We start from the raw sequence: 25113 nt of genomic DNA, 5'->3' as shown, positions 1-25113 counted from the left end.
AATTACCTAGTTTTTCTTGACACTCTATTGGTATAGTTGTATCTGGAAGGCCAAGACCAACAATGTTTTGAGCTCTCACACGGAATTTGTATATTTTTCCTTTCTGTAAGCCTGTAACAACACAGTCTAGCATAGGGACTGTCTGGAACTTTGTCCATTCATCTGCACCATCTTCTTGATATTCCACCAAATACCCAGTTATCTCAGCACCACCATCACGATCTGGTCGATTCCAAACGAGGGAAACTTCAGTCTTGTCAACATCTACATGATGCAGATTCTTTGGTGGCCCTGGAGGATCTTTTTAAATACAAAACCAAAATGATTACTAGGATGAAAAATCTATGGTACCAGTGTATCATGTTCATACGAACAGGACAACCTCAAAATTACCAAATCCCATATGAAGAAAACAAATCATATAAACTAAAAAACACTTACGCAGTGGATCTATAGCTTTGATAGGCTTCAGTGTTTCCACATATGGACCTCTACCATACTGATTCTCAGCTGCAACTCGGAAGAGATATTGAGTGCCTTCCATCAGATATTTAGCCATATGACTGCGTTTCTTGGAGGATGATGAGACGGCTACCCACTGTGCAGAAGCTACATCTTTCCTCTCCACCACATAGTTGGTAATCACAGAGCCGCCATCATCTTCTGGTTCCATCCAAGTGAGATAGCAAGAGTCGCTTCTAACATCACTGACTTTCAGATTTCTGGGTGGACCAGGCTTATCTAACATTGAGAAAAATATAATTGATTATTTATTTGGTAACTGAAGCATTTCTTAAAAAACTTTGCAAATTTCAAGATAAACTATATTTTATGTAATTTTTAGTCCTTTTTCTATTTTTTATATTTGCATAAAAATACAAATATAACTTGCTTTATAACTTGGTTTACAGATATCTTCCAGAAATTCCTTTATTCCTTAATCTCCAATTTAGAGTAAAAGGATGTTGTATAGAAGGAACACAGAAAGATTACCTAAGACCACAACTTTTACTGAAACAGTCTTTGAACCAGCTGGATTTTCAACTGTCAGGGAGTACATTCCACCATCTTCATGGACAGTGTTACGGATTTCAAGTTTACTGCCAACTCCTGTAACTTCAATATCAGCTTTGGGTGAGACCTCATGATCTTCTTTCTTCCAAGTGACTTTTGGGAATGGAACACCTTTAATAACAGCACTAAGTCTCAGAGTATCTCCAGCTTTTACATGCTGTTCTCGGGCCATATTAGCATCAAGTATTAACTCAGGAGGTTCTGGAAACAAAAATATAAGTTTTTATAAAATGAGGAAAAAGAAGTCTATTCTTAGGTAAACTCATCTGATTTTATTAAACTCACCAAGCCTGTCCTTTACTTCTACCGGATCTGGAACATGAGCTGGATCGGATTCGCCTGCTGCATTGACTGCCTTGACCCTGAATTTATAGGTTAATCCCTCAGTAAGACCAGTGACTTTGTAGTTTGTTTCAGGACAAGAATCTGCTGTAAGATTAGCCTGTTTCCAATCTTCATCTCCAACTTTCTGATATTCTATAAGATAGCCAATTATCTTGCCATTTCCATCATGGCGTGGTGGTTGCCAAGATAAATCAACTGAATTTTTAGTTTTATCTACTGCTTCTGGATTAACAGGTGGGCTTGGTTTTGCTGTTAAAAAAGCAAAAAAAACCAAAGAAATGGGAGAAAGAAAAGAAAGTATTAGAATAATTTTCTAACTGAAACTGAGTGCATTGAAAATTCAGTGAAATGTGATACTTTACCAATTGGATCTCTAGCGAAAATTGGCTTTGATGGTGGGCTAGGATCACCAACACCAATTTCATTTTCTGCTGAAACACGGAATTCATACTGACAGCCTTCAAGGAGATCAGGTACTTTGAACTTTGTACCAGGGAAAATTGGGTCTTTCGTAGCTTTGACCCATCTTGTAGCCATTGTCTCCTTCTTTTCTACAATGTAGTTTGTTATTGGCTTGCCTCCATCATATGGTTTGTTCCAAACCACTACTGCAGAGTCTTTGGTTACATCCTTAATGATTGGTTGCTCAGGTGCATCAGGAACGCCTGGGGTGAGAAGAAAAAAAAGAGTGTATGAGCATCACAAACAGAATAAAGATTGGAGTATCCAAATAAAATTGAAAACTAAAAACTTACGGAAACGGTCCTTGGCTTTCATCTCATCAGAGATGAGAGGATCGCTTATGCCATAAAGATTTTCAGCATATATTCGAATTTGATATTCTCTTCCTTCAAGCAGCTTGGGAATTTTGCATGTTGTCTTCACTGTGGCAGAGGTAACTGGCATCCACATGTCTTTGTGTGTATCTTTCTTCTCAATTATGTAATTTGTAATTTCACTGCCTCCATCATCTAATGGAGGTTTCCAGGAAACTACCATATGATCCTTAAAGACTTCATCAAATATAACTGGGCCTACTGGAGGTGATGGGCGATCTGTTTAAGAAAAAATAAAGAATATCCATGTTTTTAATGAACTTCAGAAAACAACATAGATTATACAGTGTCAATACAGTAAATATAGTATAAAATTAGAAACTTGACATCACAGTTATAATCAGGAATCAAGACTTCAGGGTTATTCCTCAGTAATACATGTTTGACATACTGGAATTTTTTCCTTAATGCTTATAATGTATTTGGTGATTAGCATTTTCTATAGTGCTGGCATTCTCTAAATGTACGTAGAGACTCTCAATTATTCATGCTGTATAAACTAATTCAGAGTTAAATATGTGCTCAAATTAATAAATAGCCTATTAGTATAACTGAGAATGCAATAAATTATTGTAATAAAGAACACGTTTCAATACTTAAATTTTATAAAACTCAGTGAATTCTAATCACTACTAAAAATCACAGACAATATTGCTGTTCAGTAAAACCTACCAACGACATTAACTTGACAAAATCCTTTTCTTGATCCTGTGCTGTTCTCTACAGTAACACAATATTTGCCTGTGTCTTCACGGACAGATTTTAGTATCCCCAAACAAAGAGTTGTAGGGGTTGTCTTGATCTTTATTCTGTCATCTTCTTTCACCACAGTATCATCCTTCAGCCAAGTAACCTTTGGTGCAGGTTTGCCTGAGTAACGTCCAGTCAAGCTGAAAGCTTCACCAACTCGGACAATAAGCTTGTCTCTAAAGTCAAGGTCAAGTGTGGGAGGAGCTGAAAGACGATATTAAAATACACAATGCCCACAAATGTCAGCAATATTAATATGAAAAAGTAAGGTATCAGTAAATGTAATTACTATTTTCAAAAGAAATGTGAAAAAGAAACATACCAATTTCATCCTTGCATGTGATTGGTTTAGTGCAAAATGATGGCTTGCCTTGCCCCACAATATTGCAAGCACTCACACGAAACTCATAGGTGTCACCCTCTTTCAAGCCTTCTACAGTGAATTTCCTATCAAGCATTTTCTCCTTTGTAACTTTGTGGAATTTGTCTTTTCCAATGAGACGGCTCTCTAGAACGTACATGGTGATATCTGAGCCTCCATTATATTTTGGAGGGTTCCAAGTTAGCGTAACAGAGTTCTTGGTAACTGCTTTTACTTCCAGGTCTTCTGGACGGTCAGGAACAGCTGTGAATAAAGTAAAAATAAGGTAGATTCATTTCTCTGCATATTCAGAATCTTCCTGTGTATTATTCTCATATGACAGTTATCCAAACCAAAAATATTCTTACTTATTGGATCTCTAATGAGAATCTCTTTTGTTGTTTCTGTGAAAGGACCCATGCCAATTATATTCTCTGCTGCAATTCGGAAAAAGTAGGCTTTCCCTTGAATGAGTCCCTGAATAGTAGCATTCTGTCTTGTAACTGTGTAGGTCACTGGAGTCCAAGCTCTGTGGTCAGATTCACGTTTTTCAATTATATAGTTGGTAATAGGAGAACCACCATCATCTTCTGGAGTAAACCATGACAATTTACAAGAGTCATTGGTTAGATTCTCTGTAAGGAGTGGCATTCCAACTGGGCCTGGCACATCTGAAAGCAAAGAAATAAATAGAGTATTGAAGCAAACATATTGAATCTTATGAAATTTTACTTGTTCACAAACACTGAAGCTTCTATTTACCTAGCACATCAACAATAATTGTCTTCTTCCTCTCACCACCTTCATTTTTAGCAAGAAGAGTATATAAACCCTGGTGACTCCTTTTGCAATTCCTGATGACTAAAGAAGAACTAATAGCTGTTTCTTCAATTTTGGCTTCTTCTGGCAAAGCCTGCTCATCCCTGCTCCAAGTCACTGTTGGAGGTGGTTTCCCTGAGACATATGCTATGATCCGAATTACTCCTCCAGCATGAACAACAATTCTGTCCCTGACACTTGCATCCAAATTAATATCAGGAGCCACTGAGGGAAGAGAAAAAAAAAGTCAATTATTTCTTTTTCTTACTTCAAGTTAGAGGTACTAAAAATGTAAATCAATATAATAAATACCAATTCTGTCCTTCATTTCAATAATGTCTGTAACTTCTCCAGGCTCTCCGATGCCAGCAGCATTTACTGCTCTAACTCTAAATTTGTAAAAACAACCTTCTTTTAATCCTGTCACAACGAACTTGGTTCCTCTAATTTCTCTATCTTTTACCTGGAAAAGAACATTGCAACATCAGCAAACATCAACTTCTTTGCAGAGTTTGAAACAAATCTTACATTAGATATTATTTCAGATTTACAAACACACAAAAGTATTAAGCATATATGGATCTAGCCCACACAGAATTAATCAGAAATTTTAAAAGAAATATATGTCATGGACCTACAAGCTGAAGATTCGTCTTTTTTCTAACATAGAAGGTTGCTAGAATTCAGCAATTTAGCAATTACCATAGTCTGATCTCAGAAGCATTACATGTATTTTTGGACACATAACTCTCATAAGTGAGAGCAACAAAAAAAAGGGAATTCAGTTCTTTTCTTTTCAAAACCCAATATAAAGTCTCTTTACCTGGAAACAGTATAAGAAATGGAGGTTTTAATTAACATGAACCCATATATTTATGGAGATATAAAAAATAGCCAAGGTGTGCACCAGTTAAATTTTCAGTAATGCACTATTGAAAAAAAATGAGGAAAATGTAGAAACATAGTAGTTGTAAAAGCTTTGGCATTGTCTGATATCAGTGAGGGTTACCTTTCTGACAGTTCTAACTTGGTTTTCTGTGGTTTTTTGGGTTTTTTAATCACATATTACCTACATATTTTCCAACATCTTTAAATTAAAATTATAAAATTCTATATCTGGTAATTGCAAAGTTAACTTCATACTGAGGTCTTATATTTTAAACATATGAAGATAATTATGGTGCAAACTTTTAGAAAACAACTTGAATAGCAAAAAATTTTAAAGATTTTTTTTTCTGGAGCAACTCATATTAGACACAGAGAGAAGAAGTGCAGATTCTGTAATGATTTTCCTACCCGTTCCCATTCTTCCTTTCCTTCCTCTTTAAACTCCACAATGTAGCCAGTGACTCTAGAACCACCATCCTTTACTGGTGGAGTCCACTCCAAGTCTACAGAAGACTTTGTCCAATCAGTAACTTTTGGTATAGGAGGGCCAGGTGGCGCTGAAAAATATCATTATACAGCAAAACAATGTATTATATGTTCTTATTTTAATATTTTCAAATTTAGAAAAAAATAATTTAAAATATTTACCAATAGGATCTCTAGCAAGCGCTGGATCAGATGGCATGCTTGGTGGGCCAACGCCAGCCGCATTGATAGCTGAAACACGGAACTGATATTCAGAGCCCTCAATAAGGCCTGTAACTTTGTATGAAACCCCCAGTGCCATGGGCTTGATAGGATCTCGGTTCACCCTGGTCCATCTCTTCCCAGTGGTCTCTTTGCGCTCCAACCAGTAACCAGTAATAGGAGAGCCACCATCATGTTCTGGTTCTTCCCAGTTTACTGTCATTGAGTCACGTGTTATACTGCTAACTGTTGGCTTGTCAGGAGGCCCAGGGACAGCTGAGGGAAAAAAAATCACACATAGTTTGTAAAAAAATATGCTAAAGATACGTGGAAATAGCTGGAGTGCAGAAAAGCTAAGCACTCACATGGTCATCATTGCTCTAGGTAGTTAGCCATATGCACAAGATTGCTTTCCTCATTCAGTTCCTCACCCTTATTCAGGTACATATAATTCTGTGAACAATGAAATACCTTTCCTCCAAATAAAAATTGTCCAAAAAAATTTTTTTTCTAGCCTTTCTGGGATCACTACCTCATTTTAGTGCCCAGCCTAACACTTGCTGTTTTAAGAACAATTTTCTCTTGCCAGCATAACATTCCCCCTATGTCTGAGCTATTCTGTCTAATTTATCTTTCAAAACTGAAGGTAGGAAATTGATTCTTTCTGGTCTCTGAGGTTAATAATGTCTCAAATACAATAGAATAGAATAACACTTACTTGTTTATTTAAGCCTTAAAAATATTGAGATTATATTTTAATATACAGAAGTGAAACACTTTAAACACTACACATGCTTTTAAGAACCAAGTATTACTGCGAAAACTCTTCAAGCCATTCTAGAAAACTTAGTGAAGAGAGAAAACAGTAGTGGCATTTAACAGATGCTGTACACATACCAGCATATGGAAAAACCTGACATAACTCGAAAGCTTATTTCTACTTACTGAAAAGGTTTCGTGCTGTTTCTGGCTCACTATCCAAAGGTTCTCCAATGCCATATTTGTTTTGTGCCATAATGCGGAACACATATTCATGGCCTTCCATCAGCTTGGGAACAGTGAATATGCATTCCTTAGGCTCATTAGTAACAGTCACCCATGTCTTCCTATTTGCTTCTTTTTTCTCTATAACATAGTTTGTAATCTTAGAACCACCATCATCCAATGGAGGAAGCCATGAAATTGTCATTTTATCGGCCAAAATGGATTCAAATTTAATAGGTCCTACTGGAGGTCCAGGACGACCTAAAAGACACATTTTAAGGAAGAAGAATTAATCAAGTATCAAACAAATGCTGTCAATTAATGTAATTGTAAGAGTTTTTGATTTGTACCCAGAACATTGAGCCGCATCTCCTTTGAAGCAGTTCCCAGGTTATTTTCAGCTGTTATAGTATATAAGCCTGTATCATTTCTGCGAGACTGTTGGATCAATAAAGTGCAAGTATTTTCATCAACGATCTTGTTCACATGTTGATCGTACACCACTGGTGATTTGTCATCTGGTTTCTTTGGAGGAGCTTTTAGCCATGTTAATGTGGGGAAGGGTACACCCTTTATCTTGGCCACAATTTTAACATCTGTTCCTTCTTCAACTTCCATAAATTCTTTGAGCTCGATAGATGGTGGACCTACAAGAAAATGTTGAAAACATAGCATACAAAAATACTTCATAATTTTAAAATGGAATTTGTATTTACTAGTATCAGTACTTACATGTCTGGTCTTTGACAACAAGTGGGCCAACAGTGGCTGAAGGTCTGCTAGGACCTGCTATATTTACAGCTTTGACTCTGAATTCGTATTCTCCACCTTCTACAAGATCCTCAACAGTAAACTTTGTTTCTTCCACATCACGTCTGTTGCACTGCTTCCAAGACTCTTTCACTTCTCCAGTACGATCCCAGCGAAGACATTCGACATTATAATGTGTAACAGGAGCTCCACCATCATTCTTTGGTGGTTTCCATGTCAGGCTCACGGTGTTCTTGGTTACAAGGCCAATCCTCAGTTTAATAGGTGGATCAGGAGGATCTTCACAACAAAAACAAAACAGTGAATAAATCCACTATACATTACCATGTGGTTTCAAAAGATTTGTTTGACTTTAATTTTACTTACGGATTGGATCCCTGGCTGTGGTCCGCTGGATGGTTTCAGCAGGAGGACCAACTCCAAAACGGTTTTCTGCACGTACTCGGAAGAAATACTCTTGGCCATTTATGAGATCAGGCACCACAAAGGAAGTACTGCCACAGTTTGGATTGACTTTAGTCCAGGCCTTCCCATCAATATTTCTCTTCTCTATAACATAGCCTCTGATTCTATCTCCACCATCATCATCTGGCATCTTCCATGAAAGTTTACAGCTTCCTCTTGTGATATCACTTACTTTTAGGTCTTTTGGTGGACCAGGGACATCTGTTAAGATAAAAGCACAACAGACAGAATTTTACATAAGTATGTAGAAAAATAAGACTAAACCCTAATATTTGGATACTTCAATATATGCAAGCCATACCAAGCACATTGACTCTGACATGCACTGTCTTTTGTCCTGCTTTGTTCTTTGCTGTAATACTGTATCGTCCAGAGTGACTTCTGTTGCACTCGGGGATGATAATCTCCGAACGTGTCTCAGTTGCTTCCACCTGTGTATTACAGGAGGAAAGAGAAGTTATAGATCAACTTTGAATATTTATGTTTCAAAAATGCAACAACACTAAGGTTAAAAAATTGCTTGCTTTACCTGAGCTTCTTCAGGTACATTATGACCTCCCTCCTATAAATGAAGAGAAATAATATAAATGTAAAAGAGAATACACTTAAATGTCTAGAAACAGGTGTAGGAAAAAAAAAACAATTACTTTTACTAACCTTTGCTGCTGTTTTTGCTTTTCCTTCATACTCCCAAAATGTTTTTGGAACAGGACGACCTTTGATGACAGCTGGGATTTTAATTGTTGTGCCAGCACGACAAGAGAGCAAATCCTGTGCTCCAAGATCAAGGAAGATTTCTGGTTCCTCTGCAAAATATTTAAATATATAAATTTTAAGAGCTACTGAAAGTAAAATTCCATCATCATTGAGCTGAAATCCCCCATAAACATGTGGAATGCATGTTCATGTGAGAAAGGTTGGGCGTCCAAAAAATGGGAAATATACAAATAGAAAAACTGTAAATTCTTCATAAAATAAACAGCATTTCATTAGTATGTCTGCAGATGCTTATCAGTTTCCCAATGGAGAATTCCCTGGCAATGGACATCATGACACTCTCAAAAATATGTTAGTGTTTTGCTGCTTTCTCGTCTAATTGTTTATTCTGTTTTGACTTCAACTTGCTTGGCATACTTTTTGAACATTCATAGCAGTAAGTGGCATTTAGATACAAATACCTAAATCAGTTATCAGAACTCTTACCTAGAATATCTTGGACAGGTATCTCTGATGTTGCAGGACTTGGTTCTGATTCTCCAGCAGCATTTACAGCTTTCACCCTAAATCGGTATTTTCTGAGTTCTTTCAAGTTGGGAATAACACATTCACAAGTAGGGAAGAGTTTGTCTCCTTCATTCACCTTCTTCCAGTCAGTACTACCTTCATCTTGCATTTCAACAATATATCCTTTTATAGGACTGCCTCCATCCTTTTGAGGAGGCTTCCATGCAAGTGCTACAGATGATTTGGTTTTGTCTTTGACCTCTGGGCAAGATGGTGGACCAGGCACAACTGGTAAAACAAGAGGAAGTAAAAATTACCTGAGTGTTAGTGCCTTCCTATATTTCTCTAGATAGTTTCTAGAAGAATGCAAATATTTTCATTTTTTTTACCTGTATATAGAGTAAATGCTAGAATATGCACAATATTAGCAAGGTATACTTAAGGTACAAGGCATAAAGATTGAACTGTTTAATAGTAAAGTTAAACAATAATATAAAAATATGATTCTCAACTAAAGTTTATTTGGCAATGCCTATATTGGTGTTATCACAGTGTTAAGTACACAAAGAGGTAAAAAATTAAAATTAAAGCTTATTTTTAGAATTTTAAAATCAGGAAACTTTGTGTCAATATATTCTCTTAGGCTTAATGCAAACAAAGACTGATTAACATTAGTAAATTAATACTTCATTGTTAATAATTTTCATTAATAAATTAAAAAGAAGTAATAGTAACACATATTTTGTTCTGTGATACAGTCCTCTAACACAGGCATACAAATTATATACTTACATATGGGATCTGCTGCCAAAGCTGGATCTGATGGTTCACTGGGAGGGCCAATTCCAGCAAGGTTTTCAGCCATGACTCTAAACTGGTATTCAACACCTTCAGCCAAACGAAGCACATTGTGCTCTAGACCTTTTACTGATGGTTTTGTTACTGGAGCCCTGTTGACACGTGCCCAGTAGACACCTCCCACCTCTCTCTTCTCCAACCAATAGCCAGTTATTGGGCTGCCACCATTGTCCAAAGGAGGCTCCCAAGTCACCAGCATAGATGATCTGGTGCGATCCAAAATTTTTGGCTTCCCAGGAGGTCCAGGAAGACCATAGGGATCCTTAATAACAACTTTTTCTGAGAGGCATTCATCACTTATTCCGTATTTGTTTACAGCCCGAACCCTAAATTGGTATTTTTCATTTGTTGCAAGATTCCATACCTGAAAAAGAGGATTAAAATCAATACTTGCCTACTTTCAGAATCAACTTGTTTGGAGTTAAGCAGGAGTTTTCATTTTAAATTCCATTTTGACTGACATACCTACATTTATGTAATCCATAGTTCTATACAATGTCCTAAGGATATTCTTATTTTATGTGCGTAGGACTGAATATAAATAAAAATGTCATTATGTTTGTTCTAGCAGTTGGTAAAAAAATGAATAATTCTGGAAAATGAAAAGGAAGGGGTCTTCTCCCTAGCTCGGCTGAGGTTAAGTAGCAAAAGTGAACAATTTCTTTTGTTTTGTCACATGAGGAATAACACAGATATATGGATGGGAAACATTCATTCAATAATTCTGGAGACTAAATGGAGCATGAGCACAGGCACCAATGCAAGTAGCAGTTTCCATTAAATACATAATATTGTTATTTTTTATGCATACTAAAATATGTAATAAAGATATTTTAAAACTTACCCCAAATCTTCTCTCAACAACGCCTTTGGAGACTTCTTCCCACTCAGATTTCTTCTTACTAGCATCACGTTTTTCAATAATGTAATGGGTAATTTCACTACCACCATTATCAAGAGGTGCATCCCATGTCAAATAGCATGATTCTGCTTTAATATCAGAGACAGCAAGATTTCTTGGTGGAGAAGGACGATCTGTATGAAAGCAACAGAGCATGGAACTACATTAAAAAAATGCAAAGGCATTTTATTAGCTGTCATTTTATTAAAATGTTGCATCCTTACCATACACTTCGACGTGCACGTTGCGAAATGCAGTGCCAAGACGATTGGTAGCTCTCACAGTGTAAGTGCCTTTATCGTCCCTCACTGCTGCAGGCAGGCTAAGTTCAGTTTTTGCCTCAGTTCTAGATACTTCTTCCTTGCTTATCTTAAGTGCACTGGATGTTTGGTCAATTAAAACTTCATTCTTGTCCCATTCAATCTTCGGCATTGGCAGGCCTGTTACATCAGCAGGAATGCTAACTGGTTCTCCTGCCTTGACTTTGATAGTATCTCCTCTCACAGCCAAACGCAGTGTAACAGTTGGAGGCACTGAAAAGAAGGAAAGCAGCAGAGTGAAATGGAGATGAAACAGAGAAAGTGCCTTGAAGTGTTCTAAATATATTTGTATGGATATTTTTAAAGCTGAAATACCTTCATCATCTTGTATAACTACATTGAGGGGCAGTGATGGCTCACTTTCTCCAATCTCATTGACAGCTTTCACACGAAATTCATACATATGAAGTTCATCGAGTTTTTCAACGAGAAGAGAAGTTTTTGGACAGAGCCTTGCATTAACTCTTTCATAATCTTTTGAATCATGTCTCCTCTTCTCTACAATATATCCTAAGATGGGACTACCACCATCACTACGTGGAGGCTTCCAATCAAGTGTAATGGATGACTTTGTCCTCTCTGTGTACATGAACCTCTCAGGTGCTGTTGGAGGACCTATTAACACAGATAAATTACAATAAGAAAAAATTAAAACATCAGAGAATTTTAAATCATAAGAATGCAGTAGCTCTGGCCTTTTAAAACCATGATTTTTGCATGTAAAGAATCTGAGTATGATTATGGCTTGTATAAAGTTTCTCATGTAGGTGGATAAAAAGGTAATAAGTAGTATCTCAGTAGGCACCAGTATATTGCTAAGTAGAGAACTACATTAGATTCAGAGTACTGATTCAGAAATCTGACTGAAGTAATGAAGCTAAGACAGATGCCTATCCATGTAGTTGAAAAATAAACACACTTTCTGTATAGAAGAGAAAAATATTGTCTAATTAATCTGATATTATTTTTTTTTCTTTTTAAAAACCCTGTAAAATGAGTCATCTTACCTAATGGATCAACTGCAAGAATGGGTCCTATTTCAACAGGTGGACCAGTACCAAATTTGTTCTTGGCACTAACACGGAATTTATATTCCTGTCCTTCAATTAGACCTGTAATATCACATTTAGATCTATCTGTGTCCACAGCCAGTCTCCATGTATGCATTTTGGCATCCTTCCTTTCAACAATGAAGCCTATGATATCACTGCCACCATCATCTTCAGGATCAGACCAGTTAAGCAAGCACATCTTTCTGTTTGTGACCACTGGCTTTAGGTCAAGGACTGGTCCGGGAACATCTGAAAAACAAAACCAAACAAATAAGGTAAAGTCCATACTGACCAAAAGAAAAACTTATTTAATTTGAGAAAATAATTTTTCTTACCAAATACTTCTACTCTGGTTCCTGCAGATTTTGAACCACTGCTATTGGTAGCAGTAATTACGTATCTTCCATGGTCTTTCCTCAATGCATTCTTAATGGTTAACTCAGACTTTGTGCCAACATTTTCAATAACAACTCGTTCTTTGTCTAATTCACCCTCCTCTACAGCCCATACAATGGTGGGAGCAGGACGCCCTGTCACAGTAGCAGGAATTTTAATAGTCTGCCCAGCCATGACCTGAATGCCTGCCTTCACAGAAACATCCAGCTCAACAGTGGGAGGCTCTGTGGAAGAAAGAGAAACAGTTCATTAGTTGAAGGGAGGGATTCAAACCCACCTTCTAAGCAGCTGGACAGTTCTCAAAAATACTATAACTGCAATACCTTTAGGTTCTGCAACTGTTGCAGGTTCAGTTTCCCCAGGTGGGCCTTCACCAGCTGCATTGAGTGCAGTAACACGGAGTTTGTAGTCTGCACCTTCCCTGACCTCTCCAACAGTAAAATGCAGGACCTTAATGGGCTTTGCTGTACAGCGTGACCACTCATTTACTCCCATCAGTTGTTTGTACACATGGTAACCAGTGATTTCTCCACCACCATTATACACAGGAGGTTGCCATTCTAGCTCGATGGAAGTTGCACATGTGTCAGCAATTCTTGGAATTGGTGGACCAGGTGGCACTATAAATAAATAAGTAAGCAAATATGTGTAAATCAAAGATAAAGGCTATGAATCCTGTCTTGTCAACTGTCTGCTAAGCCACTTACTTATTGGGTCCTGTGCAGTTTTTGGATCTGATGGTGGACTAAATTTACCAGGGCCAGCTGCATTTTCAGCACACACTCTAAAGATGTAAGTTAAACCTTCCAACAGTCCTTCTGCTTTTATTTCCAGAGAATTCACAAGGTTCCTGTTGACCCGGGCCCAATGAGTACTATTGATTTCACGTTTTTCAATCCAGTATCCTATGATAGGGCTGCCATTATCCTTTGGTTCATTCCACTTAACCAGCATACTGTTGCTGGTTACATCTTCCACATCAGGCTTATTAGGTGCGTCTGGTGGAGCTGAAAAAAAAAAAGTGTCATCATTTGCCATCATTGCTGTCTCTTCAGAGCTCACTCAAAGCTAAGAGAGAACTAAGATACAAAAAATCGCTAAATTTAATTAATAGTTTTTCTGTTCTCTCAGAACTTTTGATTCCTAACAGCGATGAGTAAGCAAATTTGCAATGGTTCTCTCTTTTGGTAAGAATATTAGCCTGTGAAGAACAAAGAATGTCACTATTCAGATGTTAAGTGTTTTAAGGGTAAAGTTTTATGACAGTGATCGCTGCTCTTATGTGTTCACTATTGAAATTAGAATATTTTTGATAGTTCCTTGTATTGGAGTGGTTTAAAATGTGACATAATTATCACAAAGCTCAGGTTTCTTCTGAGAAACATCCACATAGATAAAGCTGAGTATTCTAACAACCTGTTATAGTTTCATGCTTTGTTTTCTGAAAAGGTTGTTTTTCAAAATTAAAACTTACAGAAAGGATCTTTAGCTGTCATTGGTTTTGAAACACATGGTGGTCCTGCTCCAACTCTATTTTCAGCAAATACACGGAATAGATATTCTTTTCCTTCAATCAATTTTGTTACATGGAATTTGCAATGTCTGAGTGTTGAACTGACAGTGACCCAACCCATTTCAGCTTTTGTATTGTCTTTCTTTTCCAGTACGTAGTTTAGGATTTCGCTTCCACCATCATCAAGGGGAGGCTCCCACTTGCAAATGACAGAATTTTTCCTCAAATCTTCAAATACAAAGTTGACTGGTGGCCCAGGTGTATCTGTTAGTAAACCAAGAAAAGTGATGAGTACTCAACTTCTGCACATTTTACCTAATACTCTGAACAACTAGGTGTTTTGAGGACATTCTTTACATACCCAACACATTGACTTCACATGAGGCTTTTGCAACTCCATGATCATTTTCCACTTTAATAGTAAATGTGCCATGGTCAGCTCTAATGGAGTCACGAACTGATAGTATGGACTCTCCTTCCTTGTGGTTGTCAACACTCATACGTTCTGGCAGTGAAAGCTGGAAAGGTTTCTCTTCTTCAGCTTCACCCTTCTTCCTTCTAGGTGCAGTTACTCTCTTTTTGATATCCTCTGGTCTGACAACTTCATCATTCCTCAGCCAAGTGATAGAGGGATAGGGTGACCCTGAAATATGTGCCTCAAGTATGATCTCATCACCTCTCTTCACCTCAAGGCCAGACTGTAGGTTTGCAGCAAGGAAGACTTTTGGAGCCTCTGTAATAACAATGAATGAGAAATGGAATGTAGGATCTTTCAATATGTTTGAGGATATATGGCAATTAATACAAATATCTAATGAGCAATTCATACCAATAGGATCCACAGCTTTCACAAAAGGAGTAATCCGAGAAGGCTCACTGATGCCAGCAGCATTCTCAGCACGAACACGGAACTGATACTCCTTTCCTTCCTCAAGGCCTTTCACTGTGTAAGTCAGCAAGGGTACCAGATAGTCATTGCATCTCTCCCACCTCTCTTTGCCTTTAGCAAGCTTTTCTATTATATAGCCCATAATCTTGCTTCCACCATCAAACAGGGGTGGTTTCCATGTAAGGGTTACAGATTTTGATGTTGGATTATGGATTTCAAGGTCGACAGGTGGATCTGGGGGCTCTACGAAAGAGTAGATAAAAAGAGGGGTCATATGAGAAAAGAGAGTATGAAGATTTTATTTAAAATTCAATTTTTTAGATTATTTAGTAAAAAGACAAACTTACGTTTTGGGTCTTCTGCAATGATCGGGTTTCTTAGTTCAATATAATCACCTCCTCCAATCTTATTGACAGCTTTAACACGGAAGTAATATTCACAGTTTGGAATAAGATCTTTGACTTGCCATGAAAGCTTATTTTCACCAGACATGACTGGGATGTATGTTTTACGACCTGCTTCCCTGCGTTCCAGAACATAGTGCAAAATAGGAGTACCACCATCAAAGTCTGGAGGCTCCCAGGATACTTTGCAAGAATTCTTAGTTACTTCGCTTGCCTTAATGTCCTTACACTGTCCAGGTGGACCTGTTTTAAATAAGAATGAAAAAATTAGTTAACTAAATAGATGTGAAAATGTATTCTTATAAATATGAAATTATATTTCATTTCTTTGCTTTGCAGAAAGCAAAGACCACAAATGTGGACTACACAGCATCTACATGAAATTATGTTCCCAAAGGTGAAAAACAGTCAGAATTCTTAAAATATTTTAATATTTATATGCCAACTATTCAAAATAATTGGGCTTTGAGCAGTCACTGAATAGTTAGAACAACTTGAGGTAAAGTGTTTTTTCATGGGACTTCATAACATCGTGCCTACATGGCAATCTACATATATCTGAGTTGAAGTGATTTGCCTGCCTGGCAGAAAAAGGCAAATAGTTCTAGTTCTTTCTTCTGTCAGTTGCAGGGCCCAAGTGAAGATAAGTATATTTCTCAGAATGAAAGAACATAGTTACCTATGACTTTGACATTGACTGAACCAGTTGTTGATGCCAACTTGTTCTCCAGTGTGATAGTATAAACACCAGCATCAGCATGAACACTGTCTATCACTTCGAGCAATGCAGAGGTGTAGTCACTCTTCATTGTTGTTCTGTCACCAGCTTTCAACTCTTTGCCATCTTTGTGCCATGTTATAGTTGGGGATGGAACAGCTCTGAATGGTATAGGGATGCTTAGTTTCTGTCCTTTAACAACAACGATGTCACGAGTTTGCAGATCAATGGTTGGGTTACCTGCAAAAGTAAGCATAAAGTTATTAGAAAGTTGCCAAATACCACTTTTTTTAAGTTATGCAGATCTAAAACAAACAATCAAACAAACAAACAAAAGAATCGATTCTTACAGTCTGGGTCCTTGGCAACAACTTTTTCTGAGATGTCTGATGGCTCACTAGCTCCAACAGCATTGACAGCTCTGACTCTCAGCACGTACTCTTTGTCTGGAACAACACCCTCGTCCACTTTACATTTTAGATCTTTAATTGGACGAGAATTGATTCGCATCCATTTTTCTGTTCCTGCTTCACACATCTCAACATTGTACCCAATAATAGGACTTCCACCATTCTTTGCAGGAGGTTTCCATGCAATGCAAATGTGCTTTCGGCCTGCATCTGTGACATGTAGATCCTGAGGAGGTGAAGGAGGGCCTGCAGAAATGGAAAAGTATTGTGTTATTTTCCTCCCAGAACACTACACTACTTCTAAAATTCATACACTGTATTATCCTACTTACTTGTTGGATCTTCAATATGGACGAGGTCAGTTGGTTCACTGGGATGACCACATCCAGCTTCATTTTCTGCACGAACCTGGAACTGTACATCTGTACCTTCAATGACATCTGTCACTCTGAAATTGCAGTCTGGACCAGCTGTCTTCCCAGCTTTCACCCAGCGAGTAGCTAGCTTTTCTTTCTTTTCAATAACATATCTGAAGAGATTAGGGAAAATGTTATGAGGCACTTGATTTAGGAGCACTTCAGACTTCTTGTTCAAGAAAACAGATGAAAAGAGAGTAGAATAGTTTAGACAGTGGAAAAGTAAAGAGAATCATGGATAATAGCTTCAATGAACTTTTCTTCACACATTAGTCACTTAGTCCTAGTAGGTTTCAGTGCCTAATAGGGCTGACATCACTGACAGGCTAAGGTCTGAAAGCCAATTCTTGAACTTTTTAGAACTGAACTGAATTGAACTGTGTTCTCAGGTTGTAGAGAGCTGCAGAGGCAAAATAACCTCCAAGCTATACTTGCATCTTTGCTAGTTTGGATTTCAGTGATCAGTCCATTGAGAATATTTGTAAATACTATTACTTGGCTGTGAAAATTCTGCTTAGGACAGGCAATGGCAAAGTAATGCAAACTGAGTAACTTGCAGATCTCTGTAGTTGTCTGTTGGTTTAAGATGTGCTTTCTGTGATTGGGAAGGAGAAAACAGTCTCTTTGAAACGTGTTATAAAGAAGAAGATGAACAGAAAAGAGGTAAGTCTTCATTTTAGCTGAGTGTTCACAGCTTGAATGACAAACTAAGGCAGAAGGAAAATACAACCATATTACTTGCTAGATGATTTTAAGTGGCGACTATTTTGCAGGAACTGGAGAATATGTGGACTTTGGTCGTATTATTTTATATTTTTTATGCAGTTCCTTATTATGATATGCTGTTGTGAGGATGTTGACACACATTCACTGTTCATGAACATTAGGTATTTTATTTGCATCATTTCTACATTTTAAAATCAAGCCCTTCATTGCTTTGACCACATGGCTTCTCTTGCATCCGTCCACATATTTTTCATATAAAATGTGCCAATTTTAAATTTAAATATTTTGAGAGAAACATCTTAATCTTCATCTAAAAGACATTTATCTACAGGAGACTATACAAACTTAAAATGACCTTACCTTTGAATTGGTCTGCCACCATCATTCTTAGGTGGTTCCCATTTCAAATCAACATGGCCTTTTTTCACTTCAACTATTGTAAGGGCATATGGAGGCCCAGGGGTTGCTAAGGTTAAAAAAAAAAAAAAAAAAAAGGCACACATTAGGAGACTGTGAATTCATGACCTGTGAACTACTAATCACTCAGTAAGCAAATCAAAACTTACTGAAAGTATCTTTAGCAAGCACTGAATCTTCAATTTCACAGTAGTCACTCTGTCCAATGGCATTTTCAGCAGCCACACGGAACACATACAGTGAGCCTTCAGTCAATGGGCTCACTGTGTACTTGGTATCTTTCACTGTTGTATCAACTGTCTGCCAACCTTTCCGCCTTACATCTCTTTTCTCAACAATGTAATTGGTAATTGGGGAACCTCCATCTTTTTCTGGTACTGTCCATTTAAGATCTGCTGTATTTTTAGTAATATTAATAACTTCAAGCCATCGAGGTGGTGAAGGAGGATCTGCAAAATAGGAAAAAAAAAAGGTAAGCCAGGATGTTGCAAGTCCCATGAAAGATCTTGGAAGACAGGGAATACATCAAAACTGTTAGAACTGCATTTCCTGAACTGAAGCAGGGAAGATTTTAGTATTTCATAAGCCTCCCAAGAGTTCATTTAGTACCTACAGAGTCAGGCAGACATGGGGCTTTTTAAAAGTCAGAGACAGTGTATTTGCAGTAGCAGCACATTGTGAAACAGTACTCACAGAGCCTCTCCTTGCACAGCACTGGGTCACTGGGTTCACTGGGCTCACTCTCACCAGCCTTGTTCACAGCTCTTACACGGAATGAATATTCTTGTTTCTCCATAAGATCTTTGAGGAAGTGTTCAGTTGTGGGAACTCCTTCAGCCACTCTCACCCATTCATCTGTTCCAGTCTTTAACAGCTCAATGACGTAAGATTCAATTTTTGCCCCTCCATCATGTTCTGGCTTTGTCCAGTTCAGGGTAAGGAATGTCTTGCCAATATCTTTCACAGTTGGCTTTCCAGGAGGCCATGGTGGATCTAGACAAGAGTCCAATATTAATTATGTAACTGAAAACAATTTTTATTGTTGTTGATAAATTAAACCATTAAAAAAAGTGTTTATTGTACCGATTGGATCTTTCACTAAGATTGGCTCTGTTTCCCTGCTTGGTTTTCCAGGTCCTGCAAGATTCTCTGCCAAGACACGGAACTTATATTTCTTCTTATTTGTAAGACCTTTAACTCTGGAAATAAAAATTAAATTTGATTAAACCAAACCTATGCATTAATGATTTCTAAAACACTATTCTCTCCACTCTTCATACTACAGATTACTCAGTAAATCTGAAAATACCCAAATTACTACTAATGATGTCAACACATTGTCAACACTAAAATGGTGCACCACGACAGAAATGAATGTTTTGAGAAACATCTTGTATTTTTGCATGTTCCATGGGTTTTAGTTAATAAGAGTATCAGGAGAAAAAAAACTAAGGATTTTGGTAAATTAATACTTGAGATGACCATGTCTGCCATTTTAGAATATCTTATGAATAAGCACAGAAATTATTAAGCATAACATTTGAAAGAAAAAAAAAGATTAGTAATTATTCTGTAAAGATACCCCTCGTTAAAACTAATTTAAAAAGTAAGCCACCAGGGGTAGTTGAATCAAAACTTATGGAACGTAGGAAAATATAAGACCAATATAAAACTTATTTTAAAAGCTACTGTTCCATTTTTATGTCTCTGTGACCTATTTCACCCCAAACTGTCTACAGTCTTACTTGAATGTTGTATCTTTCACTGGCATTTTGTTGCATTTTATCCATTTATCCTGCTCAGGATCATATCTTTCAACCCAGTAGCCAGTTATGGGGCTGCCACCATCTTCATCTGGTTCATTCCATGTTAAAGTGACTGAATCTTTAGTGACCTCTGTAGGCTTGAGACCTGTTGGAGGGCCTGGTGGATCTGTATAAATTACAGATTAAACAAAAACAAAATCCATCAGAAAGGGTTTATTTTGCCCCCTTCCTGTTAAAATACTGTAATATTTTATCATTAAATTTCATTAACTAACCAAATGAATACTTGGCAATGATGGGGCTACACTGTGCTGGCTCCCCAATACCATACATGTTTTCAGCACTGACTCGAAACACATATTCTTTATGAGGAGTTAAATTGGTAGCTCTGAATTTTGTATCTTTGATAGTTGATGACAACTTGTCCCATATTTCACTGTCTGTAGCTCTTTTCTCAAGGACGTAGTTGGTAATTTTAGAACCCCCATCATCTCGTGGAGGATTCCAGGTTAGAAGGCAGGATTCGTTTGTGATTTCTGATACATCAAATGCAGCTGGTGGACCAGGTTTATCTGTTGAGAACAAGATGTGAATGTTAATCTTCAGCTTGCATACCTTGGTACATTACTAATGATTTATATAAATAACATAAAGTACATGCATACCAAGAACATTAACTTCAACTACAGCAGTAGCACGTCCACTGGAATTTACAGCTTCTATAATGTAGGTTCCACTGTCACTTCTCTTGCTGTCTGTAATAGTCACTGTAGAATGATCAGGCTGGCTTTCAATGGTGATTCTGTTGTCAGGTCTCAAAATTTTGTCAGCCTTGGTCCAAGTAATCCGGGGCTCAGGCTTTCCAGTTACTTTAGCTGGCAGCTCAATTTTAGTTCCAGCTTTCACAGTAAGTCCAGCAAGAAGCTTCACATCTAAGAAAATTTCTGGAGCCTCTGATTTAGGAGAGAATGAAAACGTTGTTAGAGAAATAGTATTTCAGAGACTGGTGAAAATAAAGCAGCTATGGCAATTTAGCAAGTGAAGTGTTACCTTTTGCATCAATGGCCTGAATATCATCTGTTGGCTTACTTGGCCTGCTCGCTCCCATTCTGTTCAAAGCCTTAACCCGATAAGCATACCACTCTCCTTCCTTGAGCTTTGTTACTTCCATTCTGCCAAAAAAAAAAAAAAAATCAAATATTTAGAGCGGTGAGGATGGCACAATTAGTTAAGAGGGTATATCTACTGTGTTGATTTACTTACTTTGTTTCAATAACAGGCTCTCCACATGCCTCCCACTTGTCTGTGCCACGTTGGGATTTTTCTACCAGATAACCCTTAATGCGTGCACCACCATCATATTTGGGAGGCTCCCATGTTAGGAAGATTCCTTTTGATGTTGGATTTCTCCATTTAACATTTTCTGGTGGGTCAGGCACCGCTATTGAAAATTAAAAACATATGGGGGCTTAGAAACCAGTCTAAGGAAGATATATTATTTTTATATCTTATTTTGAAGAAAATCAGCAAAATTTCAAATATGCTTACTTGCTGGTATTGACATATTTACAGGTTCATCAATATATGCAGGTTCTCCAGGGCCACATTTATTGCATGCAAAAACTCTAAATAAATATTCTTTCCCTTGAACGAGGTCAGGCACAGTGAACTCTTGGTCAACAATATGATCCATGACCTAAAGAGAAGAAAGGTTCCAATGTGTTTTTCCAAAGAGTGATTACAAAAATAAGGCACAAAACTCAGCAGCACATGTGAAAATAATATAGCAATAGGAATTTAAATGAGAAAGAATGAACTTACTTTGCTCCACGTTTTCCGGCTTACTTCACGTTTTTCAATTATATAGCCTGTAACTGGACTCCCACCATCATCTTCTGGAGGTTCCCAAGCGAGCTGCACTGTACTCCTGAGTACTTCTAAAACATTGAGTTCTTTTGGTGCACTTGGACAAGCTAGAAGTCACAGAAATTGCATTATTTTCTAAATGGCGTTTGATAGATGATCTCTATGTAATGTATCTATCAGAAGACTTAGTATTAAGTCATTCCTCTTTAAACAGCAAAGTTACATACTGAAACCAAGAAAAGAGATTTTTTTGAGGAGGGATTTCTAGTTTTTAGTTATATTTTAATATACTTGGCTGGATATTGTGATATTACACATTATTAACCTAATTAGATTTTAGCAAGACAAATATGGAATGTTATTGCTAAAATATATACATGTTCACTTACCAATGACATTAACATTGATTTCTCCTGAAACAGATGACACAGGATTTTCTAATGTTAAGTAATAAATTCCCTTGTCTGGGCGCTCACTCGGAGTAATTACAAGTTCTGCAAAGGAGGCAGTGGTCTTCATTTTCACACGATCACCCTCTTCTAAGACTTGGTCCCCAAAAGACCATGTGGCAGTTGGCACAGGGTACCCAGTGATGGGAACACGGATCTTGATTGGCTCTGGGACAATAACTTCCAGCCCATCCTTAAATGCACTTAGGTCCATTGTAGGTGCAACTGGAAAAAATGGAAAGTGAATTCAATAAATTATTTTTGAGATGTTATGAACATGGCTAATGATACCTCTGTTGAAAAACTGGTTCTGACTATCTCAGCCTGTCTAGACCTAGCTTTGTCTTATGACTCCCTACCTCTTCTGGCTAAATATTTTGTTTTTCAAAAATATGTGAGATGGTAAGGGAGATTAGTATTACCAAGTATGAAATTTAATTATCTAATTTACCCTTTAATGTAAAAACTTTGCATTCTTTAATTTATCTCTTTTAGGGATCTTCTCTGCCTTTCTTTCCTTCTGTTACCTCTCACTTTCCACAAAGGTAGGTCAGGAGACAAAAGGTCATGCCTTGCTCCTCAGGCAACCTAACAGGCCTCTATCTCATAGTACAGATAAATTATCCGCAAAATTCATAATGGAGGAGAAATGTCTAAGGTGTGCCAGTTTTCTGGTGAAAAATATTACCCACCAGATGCACTTCAATTGTGTGCCTTATGTGATTAATTGTTTTTAGAAAATAGCATGTGGCTTACCAAAAGTATCATCGGCAGTTAATGGCCCAATAGCCTCTGCTGGGTCAGACACACCAGCTGCATTTTCTGCTGACACTCTGTAGTAATAACTGGATCCTTGTTTCAATCCAGTCACCTAAAATGCACAAACAATCATTTACTACCTCATATTAAAGATGATCTACACAATTTTACCTATTGATGAAGAGAACACTGTACCTTAAAAGTTAGAGCAGGTACTAGTTTTGGGTTACAACGAATCCACTTGTCTGTTCCTTCCTCTCGCCTTTCAATAATGTAGCCTAAGATTGGACTTCCTCCATCTTCGAGAGGGGGTTCCCATGTGAGCTGAACTGATGACTTAGTTTGATCTGAATGCTCAAGGTTAATGGGAGGACTTGGTCTCTCTGAAAAAAAATTGAGACAAATTGATTTGTACAACTGATAAAGGAGCATGGTTCTGTGAATTACTGGTTTCTATCTTACAGTATGTTTTTTAAAGACTTTGCATAGCTTTTTCTAAACTGATTTTTTAAATTGAGGGCTGCATCCTAACTTCAGAGAAAAAATACTTGCAGTTCTCACTAAACCAAGTGGTAGCAAGGTACTCCTGCTATGTTTGAAGGATAGAAGCAGAAAAATCTAACTGCATACAGTATTTGCAGCACACATATTCATCAATGGAACTTTCCTGCATGTATAGCATCCAAAATGCTCCTGTCTCATAATGCAATCACAATTATACATACTTTGCATACTCACCAATTGGGTCCATGATTTTTACTGCACGTGTAGCAGGACTTGGTTTGCCAACTCCAACCATGTTTTGAGCTCTTACTCTGAAGAAATATTCTTCATTTTCCACAACATCAGTCAGGACAGCTGACAGTTCATCAGCTCCTGTGGTCATAGTTGGCTCCCATCTGATGGTAGCTCTGTTACGCAGCTCAATAACGTAGCCAGTAATTGGGGATCCTCCATCATCCTCAGGTGGTTCCCAGGTAAGTGTGGCTCCAAACCTGTTCACATCTGTAACTTCTACATTTTGAGGAGGACCAGGAACATCTGCATTTTATTTTAGGAGGAAAAAGGAAAGAGAAGGTATGTAGGTTTTTCCTGCCTTTTTTACATAGCCATCAAACACTGAGTTTTTTGTAACTTCTGCTCACCAAATTTGCTCTTAGCTTCCACAGGTGTGTCTGTTTCCACTGGCTCACCAGTGCCCACTCTATTGCGTGCACTAACACGGAAGAGGTACTCAACTCCTCCTTTCTGAAGTCCAGTAACAGTGTATTCACAATTTTCAGCATGGTCTGTGGCCACAATCCAGGTCTTACGCTTGATGTCACGTCTCTCAACGACATACCCTAAGATTTTACTTCCACCATCACTTTCTGGTTCTTGCCATGCGAGACCAACTTCACCATCATAAGTTTCAGTGACTTCCAAGTTTCTAACTGGACCTGGAACATCTGTTAAAGATATGACAATACTTCAGGGCATTGCATCTATTTTCTCCCCTCTGGCTACAGAAGATGAATCTGAGGGGAGACCTCAATATTGTCTACAGCTTTCCCATGAGGGGAAGCAGAGGGGTCCCCCCTCAATAAAGGGTTTTTACTCAGTGAAATAATGGTAAAAAAGGTTTTAATAATACGAGTACTTACCAATGACCTCTACGTTGATGAATGCTTCTGCCTGGCCATGTTTGTTTCGAAGCACAACCTTGTACCTTCCCTTGTCTGATTTCTTTGCTTCATAAATTTTGAAGGTAGTGCAGTCAGGTGTTGTATCAACAGTTGTTGTGGGCAGACTTTCCCCTGCTTTCAACCATTCAGCTTCTGCTTTTGGGTAGGCATCATATGGGACAGTCATTGTTAAAGGTTTCCCAACATCAACCACAAGGTTTTGATCACCAGTCTTGATTTTAGGTGCAGCTATGAAAGAAAAATGTGAAAAGTCAGTACTAAGTCAGTACTTGTATATATATAGATAAATAAGTTGATATGCAGTCAGCAAAGACTGAAACAAAACACAGAAAAGTAAAAAGGAGCTGCTGTGTAAACACTAAAG

The 25113-nt window shown here is 37.7% G+C and overlaps 1 protein-coding gene across 1 annotated transcript in view; it reads right to left on the bottom strand.

The window, feature by feature from the left end:
• Positions 1 to 25113, bottom strand: part of LOC106861576 (titin) — a 238036-nt gene that overhangs the window by 60217 nt on the left and 152706 nt on the right. Inside the window, exons 206-258 of the mRNA XM_088167962.1 lie at positions 24708 to 24977; positions 24210 to 24512; positions 23803 to 24105; positions 23260 to 23447; positions 23062 to 23176; positions 22246 to 22530; positions 21812 to 21963; positions 21539 to 21686; positions 21254 to 21431; positions 21041 to 21162; positions 20656 to 20943; positions 20266 to 20562; positions 19970 to 20156; positions 19308 to 19423; positions 18918 to 19217; positions 18374 to 18673; positions 18168 to 18273; positions 16998 to 17194; positions 16606 to 16911; positions 16217 to 16495; positions 15481 to 15780; positions 15074 to 15376; positions 14606 to 14977; positions 14206 to 14508; positions 13439 to 13738; positions 13055 to 13351; positions 12671 to 12955; positions 12291 to 12584; positions 11599 to 11898; positions 11188 to 11496; positions 10907 to 11097; positions 9997 to 10426; positions 9184 to 9492; positions 8638 to 8786; positions 8510 to 8542; positions 8282 to 8411; positions 7882 to 8181; positions 7477 to 7794; positions 7095 to 7391; positions 6706 to 7005; positions 5722 to 6036; positions 5482 to 5630; positions 4498 to 4648; positions 4129 to 4410; positions 3735 to 4037; positions 3328 to 3630; positions 2928 to 3209; positions 2175 to 2474; positions 1782 to 2084; positions 1360 to 1668; positions 994 to 1275; positions 442 to 741; positions 7 to 300 (exon numbers count right to left, since the gene is read on the bottom strand). Coding sequence (XP_088024088.1) covers positions 7 to 300; positions 442 to 741; positions 994 to 1275; positions 1360 to 1668; positions 1782 to 2084; positions 2175 to 2474; positions 2928 to 3209; positions 3328 to 3630; positions 3735 to 4037; positions 4129 to 4410; positions 4498 to 4648; positions 5482 to 5630; positions 5722 to 6036; positions 6706 to 7005; positions 7095 to 7391; positions 7477 to 7794; positions 7882 to 8181; positions 8282 to 8411; positions 8510 to 8542; positions 8638 to 8786; positions 9184 to 9492; positions 9997 to 10426; positions 10907 to 11097; positions 11188 to 11496; positions 11599 to 11898; positions 12291 to 12584; positions 12671 to 12955; positions 13055 to 13351; positions 13439 to 13738; positions 14206 to 14508; positions 14606 to 14977; positions 15074 to 15376; positions 15481 to 15780; positions 16217 to 16495; positions 16606 to 16911; positions 16998 to 17194; positions 18168 to 18273; positions 18374 to 18673; positions 18918 to 19217; positions 19308 to 19423; positions 19970 to 20156; positions 20266 to 20562; positions 20656 to 20943; positions 21041 to 21162; positions 21254 to 21431; positions 21539 to 21686; positions 21812 to 21963; positions 22246 to 22530; positions 23062 to 23176; positions 23260 to 23447; positions 23803 to 24105; positions 24210 to 24512; positions 24708 to 24977 — 13533 coding nt within the window. The remainder of the gene's footprint in view (positions 1 to 6; positions 301 to 441; positions 742 to 993; positions 1276 to 1359; positions 1669 to 1781; positions 2085 to 2174; positions 2475 to 2927; positions 3210 to 3327; positions 3631 to 3734; positions 4038 to 4128; positions 4411 to 4497; positions 4649 to 5481; positions 5631 to 5721; positions 6037 to 6705; positions 7006 to 7094; positions 7392 to 7476; positions 7795 to 7881; positions 8182 to 8281; positions 8412 to 8509; positions 8543 to 8637; positions 8787 to 9183; positions 9493 to 9996; positions 10427 to 10906; positions 11098 to 11187; positions 11497 to 11598; positions 11899 to 12290; positions 12585 to 12670; positions 12956 to 13054; positions 13352 to 13438; positions 13739 to 14205; positions 14509 to 14605; positions 14978 to 15073; positions 15377 to 15480; positions 15781 to 16216; positions 16496 to 16605; positions 16912 to 16997; positions 17195 to 18167; positions 18274 to 18373; positions 18674 to 18917; positions 19218 to 19307; positions 19424 to 19969; positions 20157 to 20265; positions 20563 to 20655; positions 20944 to 21040; positions 21163 to 21253; positions 21432 to 21538; positions 21687 to 21811; positions 21964 to 22245; positions 22531 to 23061; positions 23177 to 23259; positions 23448 to 23802; positions 24106 to 24209; positions 24513 to 24707; positions 24978 to 25113) is intronic.

The sequence above is a fragment of the Sturnus vulgaris genome, chromosome 7 (assembly GCF_052056855.1).
Source record: "Sturnus vulgaris isolate bStuVul1 chromosome 7, bStuVul1.hap1, whole genome shotgun sequence".
Taxonomy (NCBI): Eukaryota; Metazoa; Chordata; class Aves; order Passeriformes; family Sturnidae; genus Sturnus; species Sturnus vulgaris.
This window is presented reverse-complemented; position numbering and strand designations above follow the sequence as displayed.